At 46.2% G+C, this 21,887-nt stretch overlaps 1 protein-coding gene, 1 pseudogene and 1 gene segment (V, D, J or C); all 3 read left to right on the top strand.

Annotated features, from left to right (window-relative positions):
• The window catches only part of LOC144332009 (aspartate-rich protein 1-like), a 47,261-nt gene extending 40,328 nt beyond the window's left edge, over positions 1–6,933 (top strand). The window contains exons 13-14 of the mRNA XM_077951028.1: positions 3,652–3,782; positions 4,583–6,933. Coding sequence (XP_077807154.1) covers positions 3,652–3,782; positions 4,583–4,588 — 137 coding nt within the window. The 3' untranslated portion in view covers positions 4,589–6,933. The remainder of the gene's footprint in view (positions 1–3,651; positions 3,783–4,582) is intronic.
• The window catches only part of LOC114670407 (immunoglobulin lambda-like polypeptide 1), a 127,234-nt pseudogene that overhangs the window by 40,024 nt on the left and 65,323 nt on the right, over positions 1–21,887 (top strand). The gene's annotated exons all lie outside the window — the stretch shown is intronic.
• Positions 15,659–21,880, top strand: LOC114670307 (immunoglobulin lambda constant 6-like). The segment is given in 3 exon segments: positions 15,659–17,245; positions 17,328–20,044; positions 21,427–21,880. Coding segments are annotated over 2 exon segments (528 nt in total).

Below are 21,887 nucleotides of genomic sequence, written 5' to 3' on the forward strand. Positions count from 1 at the left end.
TTCTGTGGGGTCGGTGGTGATATCCCCTTTATCATTTTTAATTGCGTCGATTTGATTCTTCTCTCTTTTCTTCTTTATTAGTCTGGCTAGTGGTCTGTCAATTTTGTTGATCTTTTCAAAAAACCAACTCCTGGATTCATTGATTTTTTGGAGAGTTTTTTGTGTCTCTATCTCCTTCAGTTCTGCTCTGATCTTAGTTATTTCTTGCCTTCTGCTAGCTTTCGAATGTGTTTGCTCTTGCTTCTCTAGTTCTTTTAATTGCGATGTTAGAGTGTCAATTTTGCATCTTTCCTGCTTTCTCTTGTGGGCATTTAGTGCTATAAATTTCCCTCTACACACTGCTTTAAATGTGTCCCAGAGATTCTGGTATGTTGTATCTTTGTTCTCATTGGTTTCAAAGAACATCTTTATTTCTGCCTTCATTTCGTTATGTACCCAGTAGTCATTCAGGAGCAGGTTGTTCAGTTTCCATGTAGTTGAGCGGTTTTGAGTGAGTTTCTTAGTCCTGAGTTCTAGTTTGATTGCACTGTGGTCTGAGAGACAGTTTGTTATAATTTCTGTTCTTGTACATTTGCTGAGGAGTGCTTTACTTCCAATTACGTGGTCAATTTTGGAGTAAGTATGATGTGGTGCTGAGAAGAATGTATATTCTGTTGATTTGGGGTGGAGAGTTCTATAGATGTCTATTAGGTCTGCTTGCTGCAGAGATGAGTTCAATTCCTGGATATCCTTGTTAACTTTCTGTCTCGTTGATCTGTCTAATGTTGACAGTGGAGTGTTGAAGTCTCCCATTATTATTGTATGGGAGTCTAAGTCTCTTTGTAAGTCTCTAAGGACTTGCTTTATGAATCTGGGTGCTCCTGTATTGGGTGCATATATATTTAGGATAGTTAGCTCTTCCTGTTGAATTGATCCCTTTACCATTATGTAATGGCCTTCTTTGTCTTTTTTGATCTTTGATGGTTTAAAGTCTATTTTATCAGAGACTAGTATTGCAACCCCTGCTTTTTTTTGTTCTCCATTTGCTTGGTAAATCTTCCTCCATCCCTTTATTTTGAGCCTATGTATGTCTCTGCGTGTGAGATGGGTCTCCTGAATACAGCAGACTGATGGGTCTTGACTCTTTATTCAGTTTGCCAGTCTGTGTCTTTTAATTGGAGCATTTAGTCCATTTACATTTAAGGTTAATATTGTTATGTGTGAACTTGATCCTGCCATTATGATATTAACTGGTTATTTTGCTCATTAGTTGATGCAGTTTCTTCCTAGCCTCAATGGTCTTTACATTTTGGCATGTTTTTGCAATGGCTGGTACCGGTTGTTCCTTTCCATGTTGAGTGCTTCCTTCAGGGTCTCTTGTAAGGCAGGCCTAGTGGTGACAAAATCTCTAAGCATTTGCTTATCTGTAAAGGATTTTATTTCTCCTTCACTTATGAAACTTAGTTTGGCTGGATATGAAATTCTGGGTTTAAAATTCTTTTCTTTAAGAATGTTGAATATTGGCCCCCACTCTCTTCTGGCTTGTAGAGTTTCTGCTGAGAGATCTGCTGTTAGTCTGATGGGCTTCCCTTTGTGGGTAACCCGACCTTTCTCTCTGGCTGCCCTTAAGATTTTTTCCTTCATTTCAACTTTGGTGAATCTGGCAATTATGTGTCTTGGAGTTGCTCTTCTCGAGGAGTATCTTTGTGGCGTTCTCTGTATTTCCTGGATTTGAATGTTGGCCTGCCCTACTAGGTTGGGGAAGTTCTCCTGGATGATATCCTGAAGAGTGTTTTCCAACTTGGTTCCATTTTCCCCCTCACTTTCAGGCACCCCAATCAGACGTAGATTTGGTCTTTTTACATAATCCCATACTTCTTGCAGGCTTTGTTCATTTCTTTTTCTTCTTTTTTCTTTTGGTTTCTCTTCTCGCTTCATTTCATTCATTTGATCCTCAATCGCTGATACTCTTTCTTCCAGTTGATCGAGTCGGTTACTGAAGCTTGTGCATTTGTCACGTATTTCTCGTGTCATGGTTTTCATCTCTTTCATTTCGTTTAGGACCTTCTCTGCATTAATTACTCTAGCCATCAATTCTTCCACTTTTTTTTCAAGATTTTTAGTTTCTTTGTGCTGGGTACGTAATTCCTCCTTTAGCTCTGAGAAATTTGATGGACTGAAGCCTTCTTCTCTCATCTCGTCAAAGTCATTCTCCGTCCAGCTTTGATCCGTTGCTGGCGATGAGCTGCGCTCCTTTGCCGGGGGAGATGCGCTCTTATTTTTGGAATTTCCAGCTTTTCTGCCCTGCTTTTTCCCCATCTTTGTGGTTTTATCTGCCTCTGGTCTTTGATGATGGTGATGTACTGATGGGGTTTTGGTGTAGGTGTCCTTCCTGTTTGATAGTTTTCCTTCTAACAGTCAGGACCCTCAGCTGTAGGTCTGTTGGAGATTGCTTGAGGTCCACTCCAGACCCTGTTTGCCTGGGTATCAGCAGCAGAGGCTGCAGAAGATAGAATATTTCTGAACAGCGAGTGTACCTGTCTGATTCTTGCTTTGGAAGCTTCCTCTCAGGGGTGTACTCCTCCCTGTGAGGTGTGGGGTGTCAGACTGCCCCTAGTGGGGGATGTCTCCCAGTTAGGCTACTCAGGGGTCAGGGACCCACTTGAGCAGGGAGTCTGTCCCTTCTCAGATCTCAACCTCCGTGTTGGGAGATCCACTGCTCTCTTCAAAGCTGTCAGACAGAGTCGTTTGCGTCTGTGCAGAGGTGTCTGTGTGTCTTAGTTTACTGTGCCCTGTCCCCAGAGGTGGAGTCTACAGAGACAGGCAGGTTTCCTTGAGCTGCTGTGAGCTCCACCCAGTTCGAGCTTCCCAGCAGCTTTGTTTACCTACTTAAGCCTCAGCAATGGCGGGCGCCCCTACCCCAGCCTCGCTGCTGCCTTGCCGGTAGATCACAGACTGCTGTGCTAGCAATGAGGGAGGCTCCGTGGGTGTGGGACCCTCCCGGCCAGGTGTGGGATATGATCTCCTGGTGTGCCTGTTTCCTAAAGCGCAGTATTGGGGTGGGAGTTACCCGATTTTCCAGGTGTTGTGTGTCTCAGTTCCCCTGGCTGGGAAAAGGGACTCCCTTCCCCCTTGCGCTTCCCAGGTGAGGCAATGCCTCGCCCTGCTTCAGCTCTCGCTGGTCGGGCTGCAGCAGCTGACCAGCACCGATCGTCCGGCACTCCCCAGTGAGATGAACCCAGTACCTCAGTTGAAAATGCAGAAATCACCGGTCTTCTGTGTCGCTCGCGCTGGGAGTTGGAGACTGGAGCTGCTCCTCTTCGGCCATCTTGCTCCGCCCCCCACGGCTGTTTGTTTAGAAGAGTTTCAAAACATTTGAGAGGCAGGAAGGCACTCTTCCATTGACCCTCAGTGTGCATTTTAGTTCCATTTTGGGTTGACTGTTTTGTGTTGCTGCCCGATGCCTCTAGTATGAAGCCAAGGTCTCCATGTCTCATGTCTTTCCAGCTCCCCTCCTCTGCCATCCATCTTCCACTCAGGGGAATAGCCCAGTATCAACTCAGTCCATTCTTGTATATCAACCACCTCCATACACCACATGCAGCAAAGCTCCCTGAGTGACTCACAGTCACCAACCACCGGTGCACTGATCTTTCCTCTGTGTCCTTCCAGCTCGTCCTGAGGACGGCCTGTTTTTAAGATGCTCACCACAATGCAAAGATGAAGATGATGATGATGGTGATGTTGATTGTGATGATGATGGTGATGTTGATTGTGCTGATGATGATGATGATGATGTCCAGGTAAGATCCCACTTTTTTGTCTTCTACATCAATGTTGCTTTCCTGATTCTTTACTTCTCAATTAATTTTGATTTGAAAACCTGGCAATGTACATTATGTACACTGTACACTATTGTCTTTGTGGGGCTAGAATTCAGTCAGCGTGTCTTCCCAACTGATACATGGTACACTATGCTGCTTTTAAATGACAGCATGCATTATCAACTGCAATACTGAGGCATTTTCCAGAATACCAGTTTTCCTCCTTGGATGAAGCATTGTGCATTTGCATATAAAATTAAATTTAAAGTAAATTCTGTGAGTAGAGATCTTGTTTTTCTATAGCTATCCTCTGTGCTAGTCTTTGGGGATTTTCACCTAGGGCTCAATCACTGTACTGCCTTCTGGTTTTTTATCGTTGTCCATAGAATAACAGATCTGTGTGAAGTGCACAGCAGAATCTGATTCTCATTATGTTTTCTTTTATATAATTGCAGATAAGAGCTTGGAAAGGAAACGGTATGTACCATGAAATAACTCACTTCCCGAGGGAAAAACTTGCTGGCTTCATTGTATAGAAACCTGATTCTGGGTTCCTGCTGGGAAAGAGACTTGGGATTCTCCTGAAAGTGATTTTGCCAGTATAGAACTCTGGCCCAAGAAGCTGTAGGAAGGTTTGTCAATCCAGAAGAAAGATTAGGGGATCATGTAAGAAGCAGCCTGGGGTGGGAGAAAAGCCCATCATTCAGCTTCAGCTAACGTAGGAGGAGTGGGTGAGTCACACTCTCTAATGACTTATCCTGGTGTTTTTCTTTCTAAAGACTTGATGCTGGAGGGTATAAGTGACGAGGAGACTCGTCCAGGTAGGGAACTACGTGCCAGGAAAAACCCAATGGGAAAAGGTTCCCAGGAGCCTCCAGGTTATCCCTGCTGATTGTGAGGAGGGGCTGAAGCAGGGGGTATGAAATCAGAAGGAAAATAGAAATGTATGTGAGGTCTGGCTTGTTGTTTTCAGTTTCTTGGCATCATGGTAAGAACTGTCTGTATGGGCTATGAGGGTGCTGCGTTCATGAGAGATTCTCTTTGCAGTCCACCTGCTCTTTTCTTCCTGTGGAACATCAGAGCCTTTGGTTTAGATTAGTCAACACTCCTTGGGATAGGTCACAAGGGGTGTAGGCTTAAGCACTGCGTGTCATCTGTGATGAAGGGAATCTGGGGGACACAGCTCTCTCACAGGCATTTCCTAGAACCTAGAGACACAGTTCTTCTGCTGTGTGCCACGGGGAAATCGAGAATCACCCTCTGAACTTTCAGGACTTGTTAGTGCACATTCATGTTTCTGTCCTCACTGTGCGCTCCTGGTTTAAAGGGATCTCCCGGGGTGGACGACGGGGTGAATATTCACTCTAGGCTCATTGGTAAAACTCCAGGCTCCTTTGAAGGGCGGAGGAAAGTTTGACCTTGAGCACATTTCCAGCCTCACTTCCAACCCAGTCACAGATTCTGAGCTGAGGCTTCTTTCTCCCCAGTTCTCTAATTTTGGGGGAAGCCAAGAGTTCCCACAAAAGATAGTATCACACTATTCCCTGTCTTCAAAAATTTGGCTTTGGTTTTGTTCTGTAAGTTGACATTCATCACTCAAGTTCTAGACTTTTTGTTTCTTTCTTTTTTCTTTTTTTTTGAGTATTTGGATTGCTGTTCTTGCCTTGGTTTGCTAAACATAATAAGCCCAAGGTCTATCCATGCTGCTTAGGACATGATTGTGTGTTCTTATGGCTGTGTAGTATTGTGTGATGTGTATGCACTACATTAAAAAAAAAAAAAACAAAAACTGAAATCCACTGTTGCTGGTCACCTAGGACGCTTCCACATCTTTGTTCTTGTGAATGGCATGGCCATGAATGCGGGACAGCATGTGTCTTTTGATAGAATGATTTATTGTCTTTTGGGTAGATACCAAGTGTCGTGGAATTGCTGGGTCTGATGGTAGTTCTGTTTTAAGTTTTTGAGAATCTCTCAACTGGTTTCCACAGTGTGAACTAGTTTTCACATTGACCAAGAGTGTAGCAGCGTTCCCTTTCCTTTGCTGCCTCGCCAGCATGTTGTTTTGACTTTGGAAAATTACCCATTGTGACCAACATGAGATGATATCTTATTGTGTTTGGGAGTTGCATTGCACTGAGGTTGTGCATTTTTTCATGTTGGTTGATCACTTGAACGTCTTCTTCTTTTTTTTTTTTGAGACAGTATCTCACTTTGTTGCCCAGACTGGAGTGCAGTGGTGCAATCTTGGCTCACTGCAACCTCTGCCTCCTGGGTTCAAGTGATTCTCCTGCCTCAGCCTCCTGAGTAGCTGGGATTACAGACAACTGTCACCACGTCCACCTAATTTTTGTATGTAGATGAGGGGTTTCACCACGTTGGCCAGGCTGGTCTCAAACTCCTGACCTCAGGTGATCCACCCACCTCAGCCTCCCAAAGTCCTGGGTTTACAGGTGTGAGCCACCGTGCCTGAGTAGCAGTGATTGTTTTTGTAAGGTAAAGTCAATAACAAAAACTAGAGTTTTTGACTTCTGTTGTTGGAAGTGGTTTTTTTTCTATTTTTCTCTTTTGTCTGTTGTTTGCTTTTATATCCTGTGAGCTTAGATTCAGATTTTCCTCAACTTAAGCTCACTCTGTGTTTTCCTGCAGCAGTTTTATGCTTTTAAGGCTTGTGTTTAGGGTTTAATGTATTTCGAGTTTATGTTTGTGTATTGTATAACGTCAACGTCTTATTTCATTCTTTTGTATGTGGCTATCCAGTCATTTCAGACTGCTCAATTGAACAGACTGCTGACTCCTCATCTCATCCTTTTTCCCCTTGGGGACACAGTCCCACTCATGCTGTCACCCAGACTGGAGTGCAGTGGTGAGATCTCAGCTCTCTGCCACCTCCCCCTCCTTGCTTCAAGTGATTCTCCTGCCTCATCTTCCCAAGTGGCTGGGATTGCTGCTGTGCACCACCACACCTGACTAATATGTTTCGTATTTTTACTAGAGATAGGATTTCACCATTTTGGCCAAGCTGGTCTGAAACTCCTGACCTCAAGAGATCTGCCCAACTCGGTCTCTGAAACTGCTGGAAGTACTGGTGTGAGCCACAGCACATGGCCTCATTGCATCTTCTAGGCATTCTTTGAAAAAGAATGTGTTGACTGCAGGTATGTGTTTAGATTCTCTTAAGTCTCTAGGTTGATGGATTCATTTTTATGCCACTACTGTAGTCTTTGGATGAGTGGAGGTGTTACATGTAATTTGAAATTGGGGAGTGTGTGGCCTCCAGTTGAGTTTGTATTCCCTAGAATTGCTTTGCATATTCAGGTTCCTTGGGTCTTCAGTGGATCCATGTGAACATTTAGCTGTGTATTGTTAACATTTCATAAAACGTTTGTTTTACACTTCATGTCCAGAATTAGGGGTGCATTGGAACATTGTGATACTTGTTTGTATACCTTGAGTATGGATAAAATCAGGGAGTTTCCCATGCTTGTGACCACGTGTAAGTTTGATATCTTTGATGTGTGAACATTCAGTATCCTCCTTGGTAGCTACTTTGAAAACGGCATAACCATATTGTTAAGTATCATCGCCCTGCTTTGGAGTGGAATACCGGAATGTATTCCTCTCCTGTAACTCTCTGTGTACCTATTGCCAATCCTTGAGATCCTGTCCTCCACCTCGTCTGTGGTGACCACTACTGTATTTTCACCTTCAGTGAGTTAAAGTTTTCAGCTCCCACATGAGTGAGAACATGCAGGCTTGGTCTTTGTCTGCCTTTCTGATGTGATTGAACAGAATATCTGCAGGTGCAGCCATGTTGCTGGAAATGATAGGATTCCATGAATGTTGATGGCATAAAAGTATTCCATCCTGTCTGTGTACCAGAGATTCTTCATCCCTTCATCTGTGGATGGACAGGTAGGCTGATTTCTTTTCTTGGCTTTTGAGCATAGGGCTGAATGCCACCTGGGATGACAGATAATCTCTTCCATGTCCTGATCATGTCCTCTGTGTATATACCTAGGAATAGAATTGCTGGAGAAAATGGTAGTTGTAGTTTTAGGATTTCAAGGAACATCCAAGTGGTTTCTTTAGTGTGCATACTAGTTTACGATTTCCCACCAGATGTGGAGACAAGTGCCTCCTCCGGAAATCCACACCTTGATTGGATTGTGTTTTCATATGTTTCAACTTTTTTCTGGTAGCATCTGTTGCATGTAGAGTGAGATGGAATCTTGAGTGTGTTTTTTATTTTTGTGTGTGTGTGATAAGTGGTACTTGCTATGTTATTGTGAATTTGTTTTTAATTTGTTGTGTAGAACTGGGCAGAGGACCTGAAGACATGAGGTTGATGCACAGGTCAAAGAGAAGATTCTCACCATCGCTGATGCACACAAAAGTGTAAGTGAAAATCACACCCAGATTTCATCTCACTCCAGTTAGAATGAATACTAGCAACATTTGATGGCAGTTTTGTTTCTATAGAGTGTGTGTGTGTGTGTGTGTGGGTATATATATTCACCCACACACACACAACCAAAGGGTGCAAGGGACATTTTGACATATGTATGTGTAGTATCATGATCAAATCATCATATCTGGCATCTCTGTGACCTTCCATCATTATTATTTCTCTGTGGAGAGAATATTCAGAACCGTAATTTCCAGCTGATTTTGAAAAAATTTTCTAGATTCTGTTGACCCTAGTCACCTAGTCACCCTGCTGTGCAATAGAACACCAGAACAGATTCATTGTGTCTCAGTGTCACTCCGTACCTGTTACCAATATCTAAGTGTGGTTTTGATTTACATTTTGCTGTGGTTAGAGATGTTTGCCAAGTTATCATGAACTTGTTTCAATTTGATGTGTAAGACTGGGCAAAGAACCTGAAGACCTGAGAAGGATGCACAGGTAAAAGATTCTGAATCAACATTACTGATCCTCACAAGAAGTCAATCAAAACCACACTCATATATCATCTCACTCCGGTGAGAATGAGCGTTACCAAAATGGGACGGCAGTTTCATTGCCGTAGAGTAGGTGTGTATAACCAGCGGGTGCAAAGGACAATTTGATCTGTGTAAAGGTAGCATCATAATGAAGTTGCAGTGTCTGGCACCTCCATGAGCTCCAGAGTTATGGTTTCTCTGTGGAGAGAACATTCACAACTGACCTTTGTAGGTGTTTTGAAAATTTTGGTTTTCTGTTCTTGCCTTTTGTTCATAATGGCCTATGGCTCTGTCCAGGTTTCTGGTAAGAGCATGTATGTGTGTTTTATGACTGTGTAGTGTTCCGTGGTGTGTATGTACCACATTTCCTTTCTCTGATCCACTTCTGATGGGCACCAAGGCTGATTCATGTCTTTACGATTGTGAGTAGTACTGCCGTGAACATAGGAGTGTATGTGAGTTTTGGATGGAAGGATTTTCCTTTTTATAGATCCTTAGGAGTGGGGTTGCAGCGTTGGGTGGTAGTTCTCTTTGAGGTTCTTTGAGAAATGTCCACACTGCTCCCCAGGGGATCTGAACTAGTTTGCATTTGCCCCAACAGTGGACCTGCATTTCTTTGCTCATCTGCCCCAGCAGCCTCTATTGTTGTGGACTGTGTGTCATAATTGCCATTCTGACCAGTGTAGATCTTATCTCCGTATGTTTCTGATTTGCATTTCTCTGATGATCAGTGAGATTGAACATGTTTTCATGCTCGTTAGTTACTGGTACACCTCCTTTTAAGTGTTCATGTTCCTTGCCCTTTTATAACTTGTTGTTGTTGTTGTTGTTTTCTGATTTTATTTGTTTTTTTTTTTTTTTTTTTTTGAGACAGAGTCTTACTCTGTCGCCCAGGCTGGAGTGCAGTGGCCGGATCTCAGCTCACTGCAAGCTCCACCTCCCGGGTTTACGCCATTCTCCTGCCTCAGCCTCCCGAGTAGCTGGGACTACAGGTGCCCACCACCTTGCCCGGCTAGTTTTTTGTATTTTTAGTAGAGACGGGGTTTCATCATGTTGGCCAGGCTGGTCTTGAACTCCTGGCTTCAAGCACTTCACCCGCCTTGGCCTCCCAAAGTGCTGGGACTATGGTCGTGAGCCCATGCGGCCGGACTATTTTTTAAATACTTTTTAGAACCCAAGTCTTGTTATGCTGCTCAGGCTAGATTCTAACTCCTGTGCTCAAGCAATTCTTCTGCCTCAATCTCCTGAGCAGCTGAGACTACAGCTTGTGCCACCACACCCAGCCAAAAAGTTTATGTTTCTTTTTTTAAAAAAGAGAGGGCTTAGGACTTCCTGGAGCACAGACTTCAAATAGCAGTTGAGTCCACTATTGTGCTCCCTTCCCTCTGGATCTTTCTTCCTGAGTGCCTATGAAAAGCAAGCTTTGGCCCTGCCTGTGTGGCTGCAGCCTGCCAGAGATTGTCGTTTCCTGACAGCCAGTTCTGTGGACTCTGGGCTTGCTTAGCCAACCCCACAAATGCAGAAGCCAAGGTTTTACCAGTCTATCTATCTATCTAGATGTATGTCTGTATATAACTTTTTTGTTTGTTTGTTTGTTAGAGACGGAGTCTAGCTTTATCACCCAGGCTGGAGTGCAGTGGCGCGATCTCGGTTCACTGCAATCTCCGCCTCCCGGGTTCAAGCAATTCTTCTGCCTCAGCCTCCCGATTTGCTGGAACTGCAGGCATGCACCACCACACCTGGCTAATTTTTGTGTTTTTATTAGAGACAGAGTTTCATCTTGTTGGCCAGGCTGGTCTCAAACTCCTGACGTTAGGTGTTCTGCCTGCCTCGGCCTTCCAAAGTGCTGGGATTACCGGCTTGAGCCACTGTGCCCGGCTAGAAGCCATCCGTTTCTATATCTATGCAGATGTGTGTCAGCATATGTTTATGTATATCTGAATCTGTGTATCTTTCCTACTGGTTCTGCTTCTCTGGTTTGAACCCTAAGACAACTATTTTTTTTTTTTTTGAGCTGGCGTCTTGCTCTGTCACCCAGGCTGGAGTTCAGCGGTTTGATCTCTGTTCATTGCAACCTCCGCCTCCTGGGCACAACTAGTATTTTATAATCTGTTAGGAATTCAAATGTTTTTCAAAAGATCAAACTATATATTTAAATATATTTCAAATACAAACTTTAAAAATCATACTATGAAGCGTTAAGTAAGATTCTACATTATTAGGCCAGGGACGGTGGTTTAGGTCTCTAATCCCAGCACTTGGGGAAGCCAAGGTGGGCAGATTGCTTGAGCTCAGGAATTTGACACCCCCCTGGGCAACATAGCAAGACCCTATCTCCACAAAAATAGAAAAATGAGCTGGGCGTGGTGGTACGTGCCTGTGGTCTCAGCTGTTTGGGAGGCTGAGGTGGGAGGATCACTTGAGCCCGGGAATTTGAGGCTGCAGGGAAGCCTGACTGAGCCATTGCACTCCATCCTGGGTGACTGAGTGAGACCCCATCCCACCCCCCAAAAAGGTTAACATCATTATATAATTGTACTCTAAATTTTTAGAAAAATTAAAGAAAATTAAGTATTATTTAAAAATAGGCAAGGTACAGTGGCTCATACCTATAATCCCAGCACACTGGGAGGGCAAAGCAGGTGGATCACCTGAGGTCAGGAGTTCGATACCAGCCTGGCCAACATGCTGGAACCCCATTTCTACTAAAATTGCAAAAGTTTGCCCGGTGTGGTGGCGCGTGGCTGTAATCTCAGCTACTCAGAAGGCTGAGGCAGGAGAATCACTTGAACCCAGGAGGTGAACGTTGCAGTGAGCTGAGATGGCGCCACTGCCCTCCAGCCAGGGTGAAGGAGCGAGACTCTGTCTCAAAAATAAATAAATAAATAAATAGCTAAACAGTTGGTTCAAATGGACATAAAGATGGAAATAACAGACCCTGGGAACTCCACAGGTGGGGAGGGAAGGAGCGGAAAGGGTTGAAAAACTGCTCATTGGGTACTATGGTCAGTGTGTGGGTGATGGGTTCACTAGAAGCCCAAACCTTAGCATCTTGCAGTGTACTCATGGAACACACCTGCACATGTGCCCCATGCATCTAAAGTTTAATACAATAAAAATAATAAACTTAGTGCAAAAGACAATTGTAGATGTTTAATCATAAAACACTTAAGATAAAATAGCACTGATTTCTTTTTTTTTTTTTTTCAGGCCTTCTCATTCTGTCACCCAGGATGGAGTGCAGTGGTGAGATCTCAGTTCACTGCAACTGCCATCTCCTGAACTCAAGCAATTTTCGTGCCTCAGCCTCTCCAGTAACTGGGATTACAGGCGCACACCGTCCACCTCCTGGGTTCAAGTGATTGTCTTACCTCAACCTCCTGAGTACCTGGAATTGGAGGCACCCGCCCCCGTGCCCGGCCAATTTTTTTAAGGTTAGTGAAGATGGGGTTTCATGATGTTGGCCAGGCTGGTCTTGAACTCCTGACCTCAGGTGATCCACCAGCCTCGGCCTTCCAAAGTGCTGGGATTACAAGCATTAGTCACTGTGCCTGGCCAAATATTTTTCTTAAAAGTCCTTCATGTTTAAATAATCCCATTTCATTTTGATGACTTTGAGATTATCTGACAGAATTCTTGGGGAAAAGGTTAGGACTGTAATGTTTTTATTGACAGCAAGCAGTGTGTTTTGCTCCAAAAAAATCACTGCTTTCTTTTGATCTTTCGGTTTCATCGTGTATGAATGGGGATTTGTTTTTTTTTGAGACAGTGTCTCACTGTGTTGCCCAGGCTGGAGTACAGTGGTGTGATCGTGGCTCACTGCAACCTCCACTTCCTGGGTTGAAGTGATCCTCGTGGCTCAGCCTCCTGAGTAGCTGGGATTACAGGTGCACACCAACACGCCCAGCGAATGTTTGTATTTTTAGTAGAGATGGGGTTTCAGTATGTTTGCTGGGCTGGTCTCGAACTCCTGACCTCAAGTGATCTGCCTGTCTTGGCCTCCCATAGTGCTGGGATTACAGGTGTGGGCCATTGCGCCTGACCTAGATGGAGATTTTAATCGATTCCCCAAGTCAGTTTCAATTCTGTCATGTTCATTTTCTGCTTCTTCAAAAAGTCTTTGAACCAGAGCTAAGAATGATATTATTGTATCAGTAGCCAGACGCAGAGGCTCACGTATGTAATCCCAGCACTCTTCGAGGCCAAGGTGGGTGGATTACCTGTCAGGAGTTTGAAACCAGCCTGGGCAACATGGTGAAAACCTGTCTCTACTAAAAATACAAAAATTAGCTGGGCACGGTGGCAGGTGCCTGTCATTCCAGCCACTTGGAAGGTGAGGCACGAGAGAATAGCTTGAACCAGGGAGTCAGAGGTTGCAGTAGTTGAGGCTGTGCCACTGCACTCCTGCCTGGGTGACAGAGGGAGACTCCACTCCATCTCAAAAAAAAAAAAAAAAAAATTATTGCATCAGATGCTCTGTTTTGTTGGTGTTATTTTCTGACTCTCGAAGATAGTAAAGTATAGAAGTGTGAAATATGGAAAAATTATTATTATTTTTTGAGACAGAGTCCCTTGCTCTGTCACCCAGGCTGGAGTGCAGTGGTGAGAACTTGGCTCACTGCAAACTCCGCCTCCTGAGTTCAAGTGATTCTCCCACTTCATCCTCCCGAGTAACTGGGATTACAGGCTTTTGCCACCACAGCGGGGTAATTTTTGTATTTTTTGTAGAGACGGGGTTTTACCATGTTGGCCAGGCTGGTCTTGAACTTCAAACCTCAAATGATTCACCCGCCTTGGTCTCCCAAAGTGCTGGGATTACAGGTGTGAGCCTGTAATTAGCGAGGGTGGTGGTGGGTGCCTGTTGTCCCAGCTACTTGAGAGGTTGAGGCAGGAGAATGGCGTGAGCCCAGGAGGCAGAGCTTGCAGTGAGCCAAGATCACACCAAGGAACTCCAGCCTGGGCAACAGAGCGAGGAGACTGTGTCTCAAAAAAAAAAAAAGAAGTAGATTATCTCATAGACCAGAGATTTCAGAACAAGCCAGTATTTTGACTACTCTTGGCCCTTTGCATTTTTTTTTTTTCTTTGAGACAGAGTTTTGCTCTTTTTGCCCAGGCTGGAGTACAATGGTGCAATCTCAGCTCACTGTAACCTCTGCCTCCCAGGTTCACGTGTTTCTCCTGTCTCAGCCTCCCAAGTAGCTGGGATTACAGGCATGTGTCACTACACTTGGCTAACTTTTTTGTGTTTTTATAGTAGAGACGGGGTTTGCCATGTTGGCCAGGCTGATCTCGAACTCTTGACATCAGGTCAAGATGTCTTTTGCTTCCCAAAATTTTGGGATTACAGGCATAAGCCACCACAACCAGCCTGCATTTTCATATAAATTTAGAATTAGCCGGGCATGGTGGCAGACATCTGTAATCCTAGCACTTGGAGAGACTGAGGCGGGAGGATTGCTTGAGCCCAGGAGTTTGAGGCTTCAGTGAGCTGTAATTGCACCACTATACTCCAGCTTAGACAACAGAGCAAGACGCTTTCTAAAAACAAAATTAGAATCAGCTTGTCACTATTTATTAAGAAATATGTTGAGATTCATCCTAATGATGACTGTTTGTTTAAAAAAAAAAAAGCGCTGGATGCAGTGGCTCACATCTGTAATCCCAGCACTTTGGGAGGCCGAGGCAGGCCAATCACAAAGTCAGGAACTCGAGACCATTCTGGCTAAAACCGTGAAGCCCCATCTCTACCAAAAATACAAAAGAAAAGAAAAAAAGCCGGGCGTCGTGGCGGGCACCTGTAGTCCCAGCTACTTGGGAGGCTGAGGCAGGAGAGTGGCGTGAATGCAGGAGGCGGAGCTTGCAGTGAGCTGAGATTGCGCCACTGCACTCCAGCCTGGGTGACAGAGCGAGACTCTGTCTCTAAATAAATAAATAAATAAGAAAAGAAAGAAATCTGTTTAGATTTTGATAAGAATTACATGTAATCTAGAAATTACTTTAAGGAGAACTGATCTTTATGATATTGAGTATTCCAATCCATGAACATGGTGTATTTCTCCAGACTCACACAAATATTAATGAATGCAAAAGAAAACATCAGGATGGTAGGGTTGTTGATGCAGAGAACACCCATGGGAATGTCGTTCTGGCACTACTTGCCTTCTAAGGGTTGCCTCTGCTCCTTACTTCCTTTTTCTAGGTTGCCCGATTATTATGTGAACTTATCCTATGCCCAGTGCTGATTGATTCAAGGGAACGCACCTGCCCAGGCCAGTCCAATAAATGTCCTTACACAGATTTTTCAAACGGAGACTGAAAGATAGTTGAACTAGGCTCTCTGATTGCAAAATATAAAATTTAGGAGCTCCTGGTAACCGTGCTTCAGATTATGTGAACTAGAGGGTTGGGGGAATTGCTGAGAAATAAGGACAAATCTCAAAGAAACGGAGACATGACAAGAGAAGAGAGTGGTGTTTGAGTCTCTGGCTCCACAGAGTTCTTAAGGCCAATGAGTTCTGAGAGATAGTCAGAACGATCTTGTTTATGAATTCTATGTGACAGTCCATAAATCTGTCTTTAGGCTTAAGCTAGTTTGAGTGGGGTTTCTGTCACTTGGAACAAGAGTCCTGACTACTGCAGTGGAGTGGAGTTAAAAGGTATAACCTCAATAGGTGAGCTAGCTCACTTTAAAAGGCTTCCAGTTTGAATTACACTCCATTCCCTCTGGTGCCCCTAGAAAGAGCCTTCTCTAACACAGGCCAGGAACTAGCAGACATGCTTTTGTTTTTTTTCTTTGCAGAAATGTTACTGCCTTGATTTGGGACAGATTATCAGAGTTGGGCACCGTTATCCTCTCTATCATACAGGATTTATCACTTGTAAGTATTTGTCTTATGTTTGGATGCTACATTTTGGTTAGAATTTAATGATCATATCTCTCATCAAGATTACCCACATGATCACTCTAAGGCTGTTGTAAGCCTAACTGACAAGTACTCCATATGTCAAGATGTCAAGTGCAACCCAAAATAAGATGTAAGCACCAAATGGGACTGACAGAAATGCTAAAAATCTTCACCCTTACTGCCTTTCTTGATGATAACCATGCATCCTGTGAGGGAAATAGTTTTATAGTGATATAAAGTAAGGTTCTGAAATTGGAAGAGATTGGGGGCCAGGTGTGGTGGTTCACACCTATAATCTCAGCATTTTGGGAGGCCAAGGTGGGTGGATTGCTTGTACGCAGGAGTTCCAGATGAGCTGGGCAACATTGTGGGACCCCATCTCTAAAAATAAAAAATAAAAAAAAAAATTGGTGTAGTGGCTCACGCTTATAATCCCAGCTACTCAGAAGGCTGAGATGGGAGGATCACTTGAGGAGGTCAAGGCTGCAGTGAGCTGTGATCATGCCACTGCACTCCAGCCTGGGTGACAGAGTGAGAACCTGTCTCAAAAAAAAAAAAAAAAAAACCTTGGAGGCAAGAATTTTTGAAGATACTGTGGTGCAGGGAAAGGGTGTGCCGTGTATATGCAGAGGGTCCTCAGCTTTCCAAACTTAACTCTGGAACAGGCTACCTTTCATACATTTTATATACTGTATACTGACAGACCCAACACAGTTTTCAAAGGACACATTTGAGCCTTTTTTTAAAAAAGTTTTTTTAAGACAGAGTCCTGCTCTGTTGCCCAGGCTGGACTGCAGTGGCACAATCTTGGCTCACTGAAACCTCCACCTCCTGGGTTCAAGCGATTCTCCTGCTTCAGCCTCCCAAGTAGCTGGGACTGCAGGTGCGTGCCACCATGCCCAGCTATCTTTTTGTATTTTTAGTAGAGGTGGAGTTTCACTGTGTTAGCCAGGATGGTCTCAATCCCCTGGCCTGGTGATTCCCACCACCGCCTCGGCCTCCCACAGTGCTGGGATTACAGACGTGAGCCTCTGCGCCTGGCTGTACTACTATGAATAGGTCTTAATAGGTTTTAATTGTTAATTATTTTTAAATTGATTTCAAAAATTTTCTACAACATGGATGAAACTTGAAGATATTATACTTAGTGAAATAGGCCAGCCACAAACAAATGTCATTTGAATCCACTTTTATGAGGTACCTAGAATTGGCAAATTCACATAGACAGAAAGTAGATTTGAGGTTATCAGGGCAAGGGGGAAGGATGAATGGGGGACTGTAGTTAATGGGTTTAGAGTTTCTGTTTGGGAAGATGAAAGAATTCTGGAGATGGATGGTGGTGAAGGTTGCCCAATAGTGTGAATGTAGTTAGTGCCACCGAGCTGTACGTTTAAAACTAAAGTGGAAATATTGATGCTATGTATGTTTGAGTGCAATTATAAAAATGGATCCAGGTGTGGTGGCTCACACCTGTAATCCCATCACTTTGGGAGGCCGAGGAGGGCGGATCACCTGAGGTTGGAATTTCAAAACCAGCCTGGCCAACGTGGAGAAACCCTATCTCTACTAAAAATACAAAAAATTAGCCAGGTGTGGTGGTGCACGCCTGTAATCCCAACTACTTGGGAGGCTCAAAAAACCCAAATCAAAAACAAAAAGAAAAATTAGCCAGGCGTGGTGGTGCATGCCTGTAATCCCAACTACTTGGGAGGCTCAAAAAACCAAAATCAAAAACAAAAAGAAAAATTAGCCAGGCATGGTGGCACGTGCCTGTAGTCCCAGCAACTTGGAGGCTGAAGTAGGAGAATCACTTGAACCTGGGAGGCGGAGGTTGCAGTGAGCCAAGATGCCACCACTGCACTCCAGCCTGGGTGACTGAGCGAGACTCCATCTCAAAAAAACAAAGTTTTTCTTGAAAATAAAAAATAAAGGTCAGTCACAGTGGCTTAGGCCTGTAATCCTAGCACTTTGGGAGGCGGAGGTGGGTGAATCATGAGCTCAGGAGTTTGAAACCATAATGGCCAACATGGTGAAACCCTATCTCTACTAAAAATAGAAAAATTAGCTGAGCTTGGTGGTGTGCGCCTGTAGTCCTAGCTAGTTGGAGGCTGAGGCAGGACTGTCCGTTGAACCTGGGAGGCGGAGGTTGCAGTGAGCCGAGGTCACATCACTGTGCTCCAACATGGAGACAGAGCAAGACTCTGTCTCAAAAAAGAAAAAAGAAAATCTCGCTGGGCATGGTGGCTCATGCCTATAATCCCAGCACTTTGGGAGGCCCAGGAGCTCGAGACCAGCCTGGGCAACATGGTGAGACCCCATTTCTACAAAACAGTATTACAAGAAAAATAGCTGGGCGTGGTAACACATGCCTGTGGTCCCAGCTACGCAGGAGGCTGAGGTGTGAGGATCACTTGAGCCCAGGAGATCAAGGCTGCAGTGAGCTGTGATGGCGCCACTTCACTCCAGTTTGGGTGTCAGAGTGAGATCCTGTCTCAACAAATAAATAAACAAATAAACAAAGAAAAATCTTATGTTCACATCACAAAACCAATCACCAATTACTAGACCAGCTTCTAAGGTAGAAACACTCCAGTCTGAACCCCTGGCAGGGAGCTTGCACCCAGTAAGCCCCAGCTCAACACCACATCCTTGTACCAAAGAGAGTTTGAGATTAAAATCCAGAAAAGCAAAGTTCACTCTTCTTATGGTTTTGGAGTCTCAGAAGGTGGTTTTATTGTTTCTTAATTATATTGAGCCTTCTTTTAGCTTTAAAGGGAATGTCACCATGTACAGTGGCTTATGCCTGTAATCCCAGCACCTTGGGAGGCCAAGGTGGGCAGATCACCTGAGGTCAGGAGTTCGAGACCAGCCTGGCCAACATGGTGAAACCCCATCTCTACTGAAAATACAAAATTAGCTGGCTGTGGTGGCACATGCCTGTAATCCCAGCTACTCTGGAGGCTGAGAGAGAATTGCCTAGAACCTGGGAGTCAGAGTTGTAGTGAGATCATGCCAGCCTGGGCGACAGAGCGAAATTCTGTCTCAAAGCAAAAAAAAAAAAAAAAAAAAAAGAATGTCTAAATGCAGTAGCTAAGTATGCAGAAGCCATTTCAGTGTGGGAGGCGAGGTGACTGAGTCTAGGGACTCCAGGTTTCTGGCTGAGGGGCTGAGACCGCCCATGGTCATTGTGATGAGTTGAAGGTGGAAAATGAGCTGGGCTGGGGGAAGGTGGTCATTTCCTCTGGATGTGATTAGTTTGAGAGTCCTGTTAGGTAGTTCACTGGGCATGGTCAGTAGGCAGTTGAGCTGAGAGGGTTTGGAGCTGGGATTGACTCCAGCCTCACCATGTGGGCAAGAGTAGGGGTCACAGAGTGTGAAGATGGCCAAGAAAGAGGACTGGGTAGGGGTCTGGGGGAGTCAGTAGCCAGGCATAGGCCATGGAGAAACAGATGCCAGGGGAAGAGGAAAGGGGAGTCAGACCCCAAGGAGAAAAGAGTCACTGGAAGGAGGGGCCAACCCCGTGTCACATCCAGCAGAGACACCAGGTACAGCAGAAGGACTATGGACATGACCATGAGGAGTGCATTTTTGGCCATGACCTGGGAGAGATGGGGGTGAGAGCATGGGGGACCACACCATGTCCCCAGTATACAAAACAGTGCCTGGTAGACGGGATGGATTTATGGATGGACGGACAGGTGAATGGATGGATGAATGGACAGATGATAGATGGATGCAAAGACAGATGAATAGATGGACAGATGCATAGATGGACGGATGGACAGATGGAATGAATGATCAGAAAAGACTTCATGAACAATGTGAGACTGAGCTGCATCTCCCTGGATAGATATAAAAGCAGAAGAATCTCGTCTTGAATCGGGAATGACCCAGTCTCCTGGTCCAGGGAGGAAGTCAGCCTGGCAGCCTGGCTTGACTGGGGACACTTGTGGTGGATTTCAGAGGCCCTTAAAATGGGGCCAAGTGAGGTTGGGCAGGTCTGAGCCAGCTCAGCACTCCTCAGCCACACCACACAGCTGCTTCAGGGGATCTGTCACTGAGGAAGTTGCTGGGACCCGCTGGGCCAGCGTTGCCATCGGCACCAACAGCTTCAGAGAGTGGGACACAGGCTGGGGTGACTCCAAGGTTGTGGGCGGCACCTGCTGCAGAGAAGGGACATGCACAGAGACACTACTGGGATACTGGGCACCCCCTGCCCTGTGTCTAGGTCACAACCTCCACACTGCAGCCCTGTGCCCCTCACACCCAGCAGGTTCCTGCTCCAGCACAGCTCCTGGACTGGCCCCAGGTGCTGGCCCCGGAGGTTTCAATCCAAGCATAATTTACCGAGGCATGTGTTTGGCAGCGGGACCCAGCTCACCGTTTTAGGTAGGTGGCTCTGACAACCTTCCCCAGCCTGTCCCACCCTCTCCTGTCTCTGGAAAAGTCTGTTTTCTTTCTCTGGGGCTTCTTCCCCTCTGCCCTCCAAGTCTTAAGCATGGAGCCCTTCCTTTCTCCATGGAGTTTGGGGGAAGCGGGCTAGTCTCAGGGTATCCTGCAGGAAGGGCCCCCACAGAGGGAGCAGCCGCCTTCAGGTTCCAACAGCAGGACACAGCCTGGTCCCGGTGCGTGTGCTGGGATTGGGCAGGGTTAGGGCTCCTCCCTTCTCCCAGGGCAGATGTCTGAGTGAGGGACAGAGGCCAGTTCTGATGAGGGGCCCTGCAGTAGCCTTAGAGACAGTCCCCGGGACCCCAGGATCTAGGCTGAGGGCTGGATGGTCCTCTAGCCTCGGAGGGCCACACGGGGTCCTGGGGACACAGGGGTCACCCCAAGGGGAGACCAATGGAAGGCACAGAGAGGACTCTGGGTCTAGGCTGCAGCTCTGTGGCTTGTGCTGGGTCAGGACCTGGGGACACCGAGGAACAGGTGAGACTGGGTGAGGTCCGAGAGTCCAACTCTCCCAGGACAGTCACAAGAAAGGACAGGGTCTCTTGGGGCAGAGATGTGACTGTCCCTGGAGTCCTGTCACCTCTGGGGCCTGGTATCTCTCTGTTCACGGGTCGACCGCCCGCCTTCATTGGAGGAAGGGCACCTTAGACTCAGGAGGTGACTAGCGGGAAATAAATGGGGGTGCAGAGAACTCTAGGGCCACCAGGTGAAGTCCAGGGGCATCAGAGGCTGCTGGGGTGGGCATGGGGTCTGTGGTGACCCGAAGTCTGGGCAAGCAGTCCCAAGAACCCAGCCGATGTGAAGGATCCTGTGGTCGGGCTGGTAGGACGGGGGTGACGGCAGAGCCCCAGGGTTTGTCTGGGTGGAGCCTGTGCTTTACCAGGAGAGGTGAGTGGGCCAAGCTGGGGCACAGCCTGTTGCCCCAGGGGGTGGGAGGCTCCAGGCCATGCCACCCCACACCGTGCCAGACCAGTTTTGTGTGCTGTGGGAGAGACTCCTAGATTCCTAATTCAGACTCCAGAAACCAGGAAGGAGGGAGCACAGCCTGCCCTGGGTACACACGGGGAAACCGAGGCTGTAAAGGAAATGACTGGGCCAGGATGCCTGGGAAAGGTGACTTGGGAAGGCCCCTAGGAAGGTGCAGGGTTGTCTGCTCTCCAGAGGGCTCCAGTGGAAAGGAAGGAATTAAGATGGGGGGAGAGACCCTGGGTGCAGCAGATGGCCACACCATGAACCCTCCCAGAGACTTTAGACAGAGAGAGGTGCTCCACAGCACCCCACGCTACCTCTGCCATCTCTCACCCCCTCCTCTGTCCACACAGGTCAGCCCAAGGCCACCCCCTCAGTCACTCTCTTTCCGCCATCTTCTGAGGAGCTGGAAGCCAACAAGGCCACACTGGTGTGTCTCATGAGTGACTTCTATCCAGGAATCTTGACGGTGATCTGGAAGGCAGATGGTACCCCCATCACCCAGGGCATGGAGATGACTGCGCCCTCCAAACAGAGCAACAAGTATGTGGCCAGCAGCTATCTGAGCCTGACGCCTGAGCAGTGGAGGTCCCGCAACAGCTTCAGCTGCCAGGTCACGCATGATGGGAGCACCGTGGAGAAGACAGTGGCCCTTGCAGAATGTTCATAGGTTCCCAACCCGTCCCCCACCTACGGGGGCCTGGAGCTGCAGAATCCCCGGGGAGGGGTGTCTCTGCATCCCAAGCCATCCAGCCCTTCTCCCTGTACCCAGTAAACCCTCAATAAACATCATTTGTCAACCGGAAATCCTGCT

The sequence above is a fragment of the Macaca mulatta genome, chromosome 10 (genome assembly GCF_049350105.2).
Source record: "Macaca mulatta isolate MMU2019108-1 chromosome 10, T2T-MMU8v2.0, whole genome shotgun sequence".
Lineage (NCBI taxonomy): Eukaryota > Metazoa > Chordata > Mammalia > Primates > Cercopithecidae > Macaca > Macaca mulatta.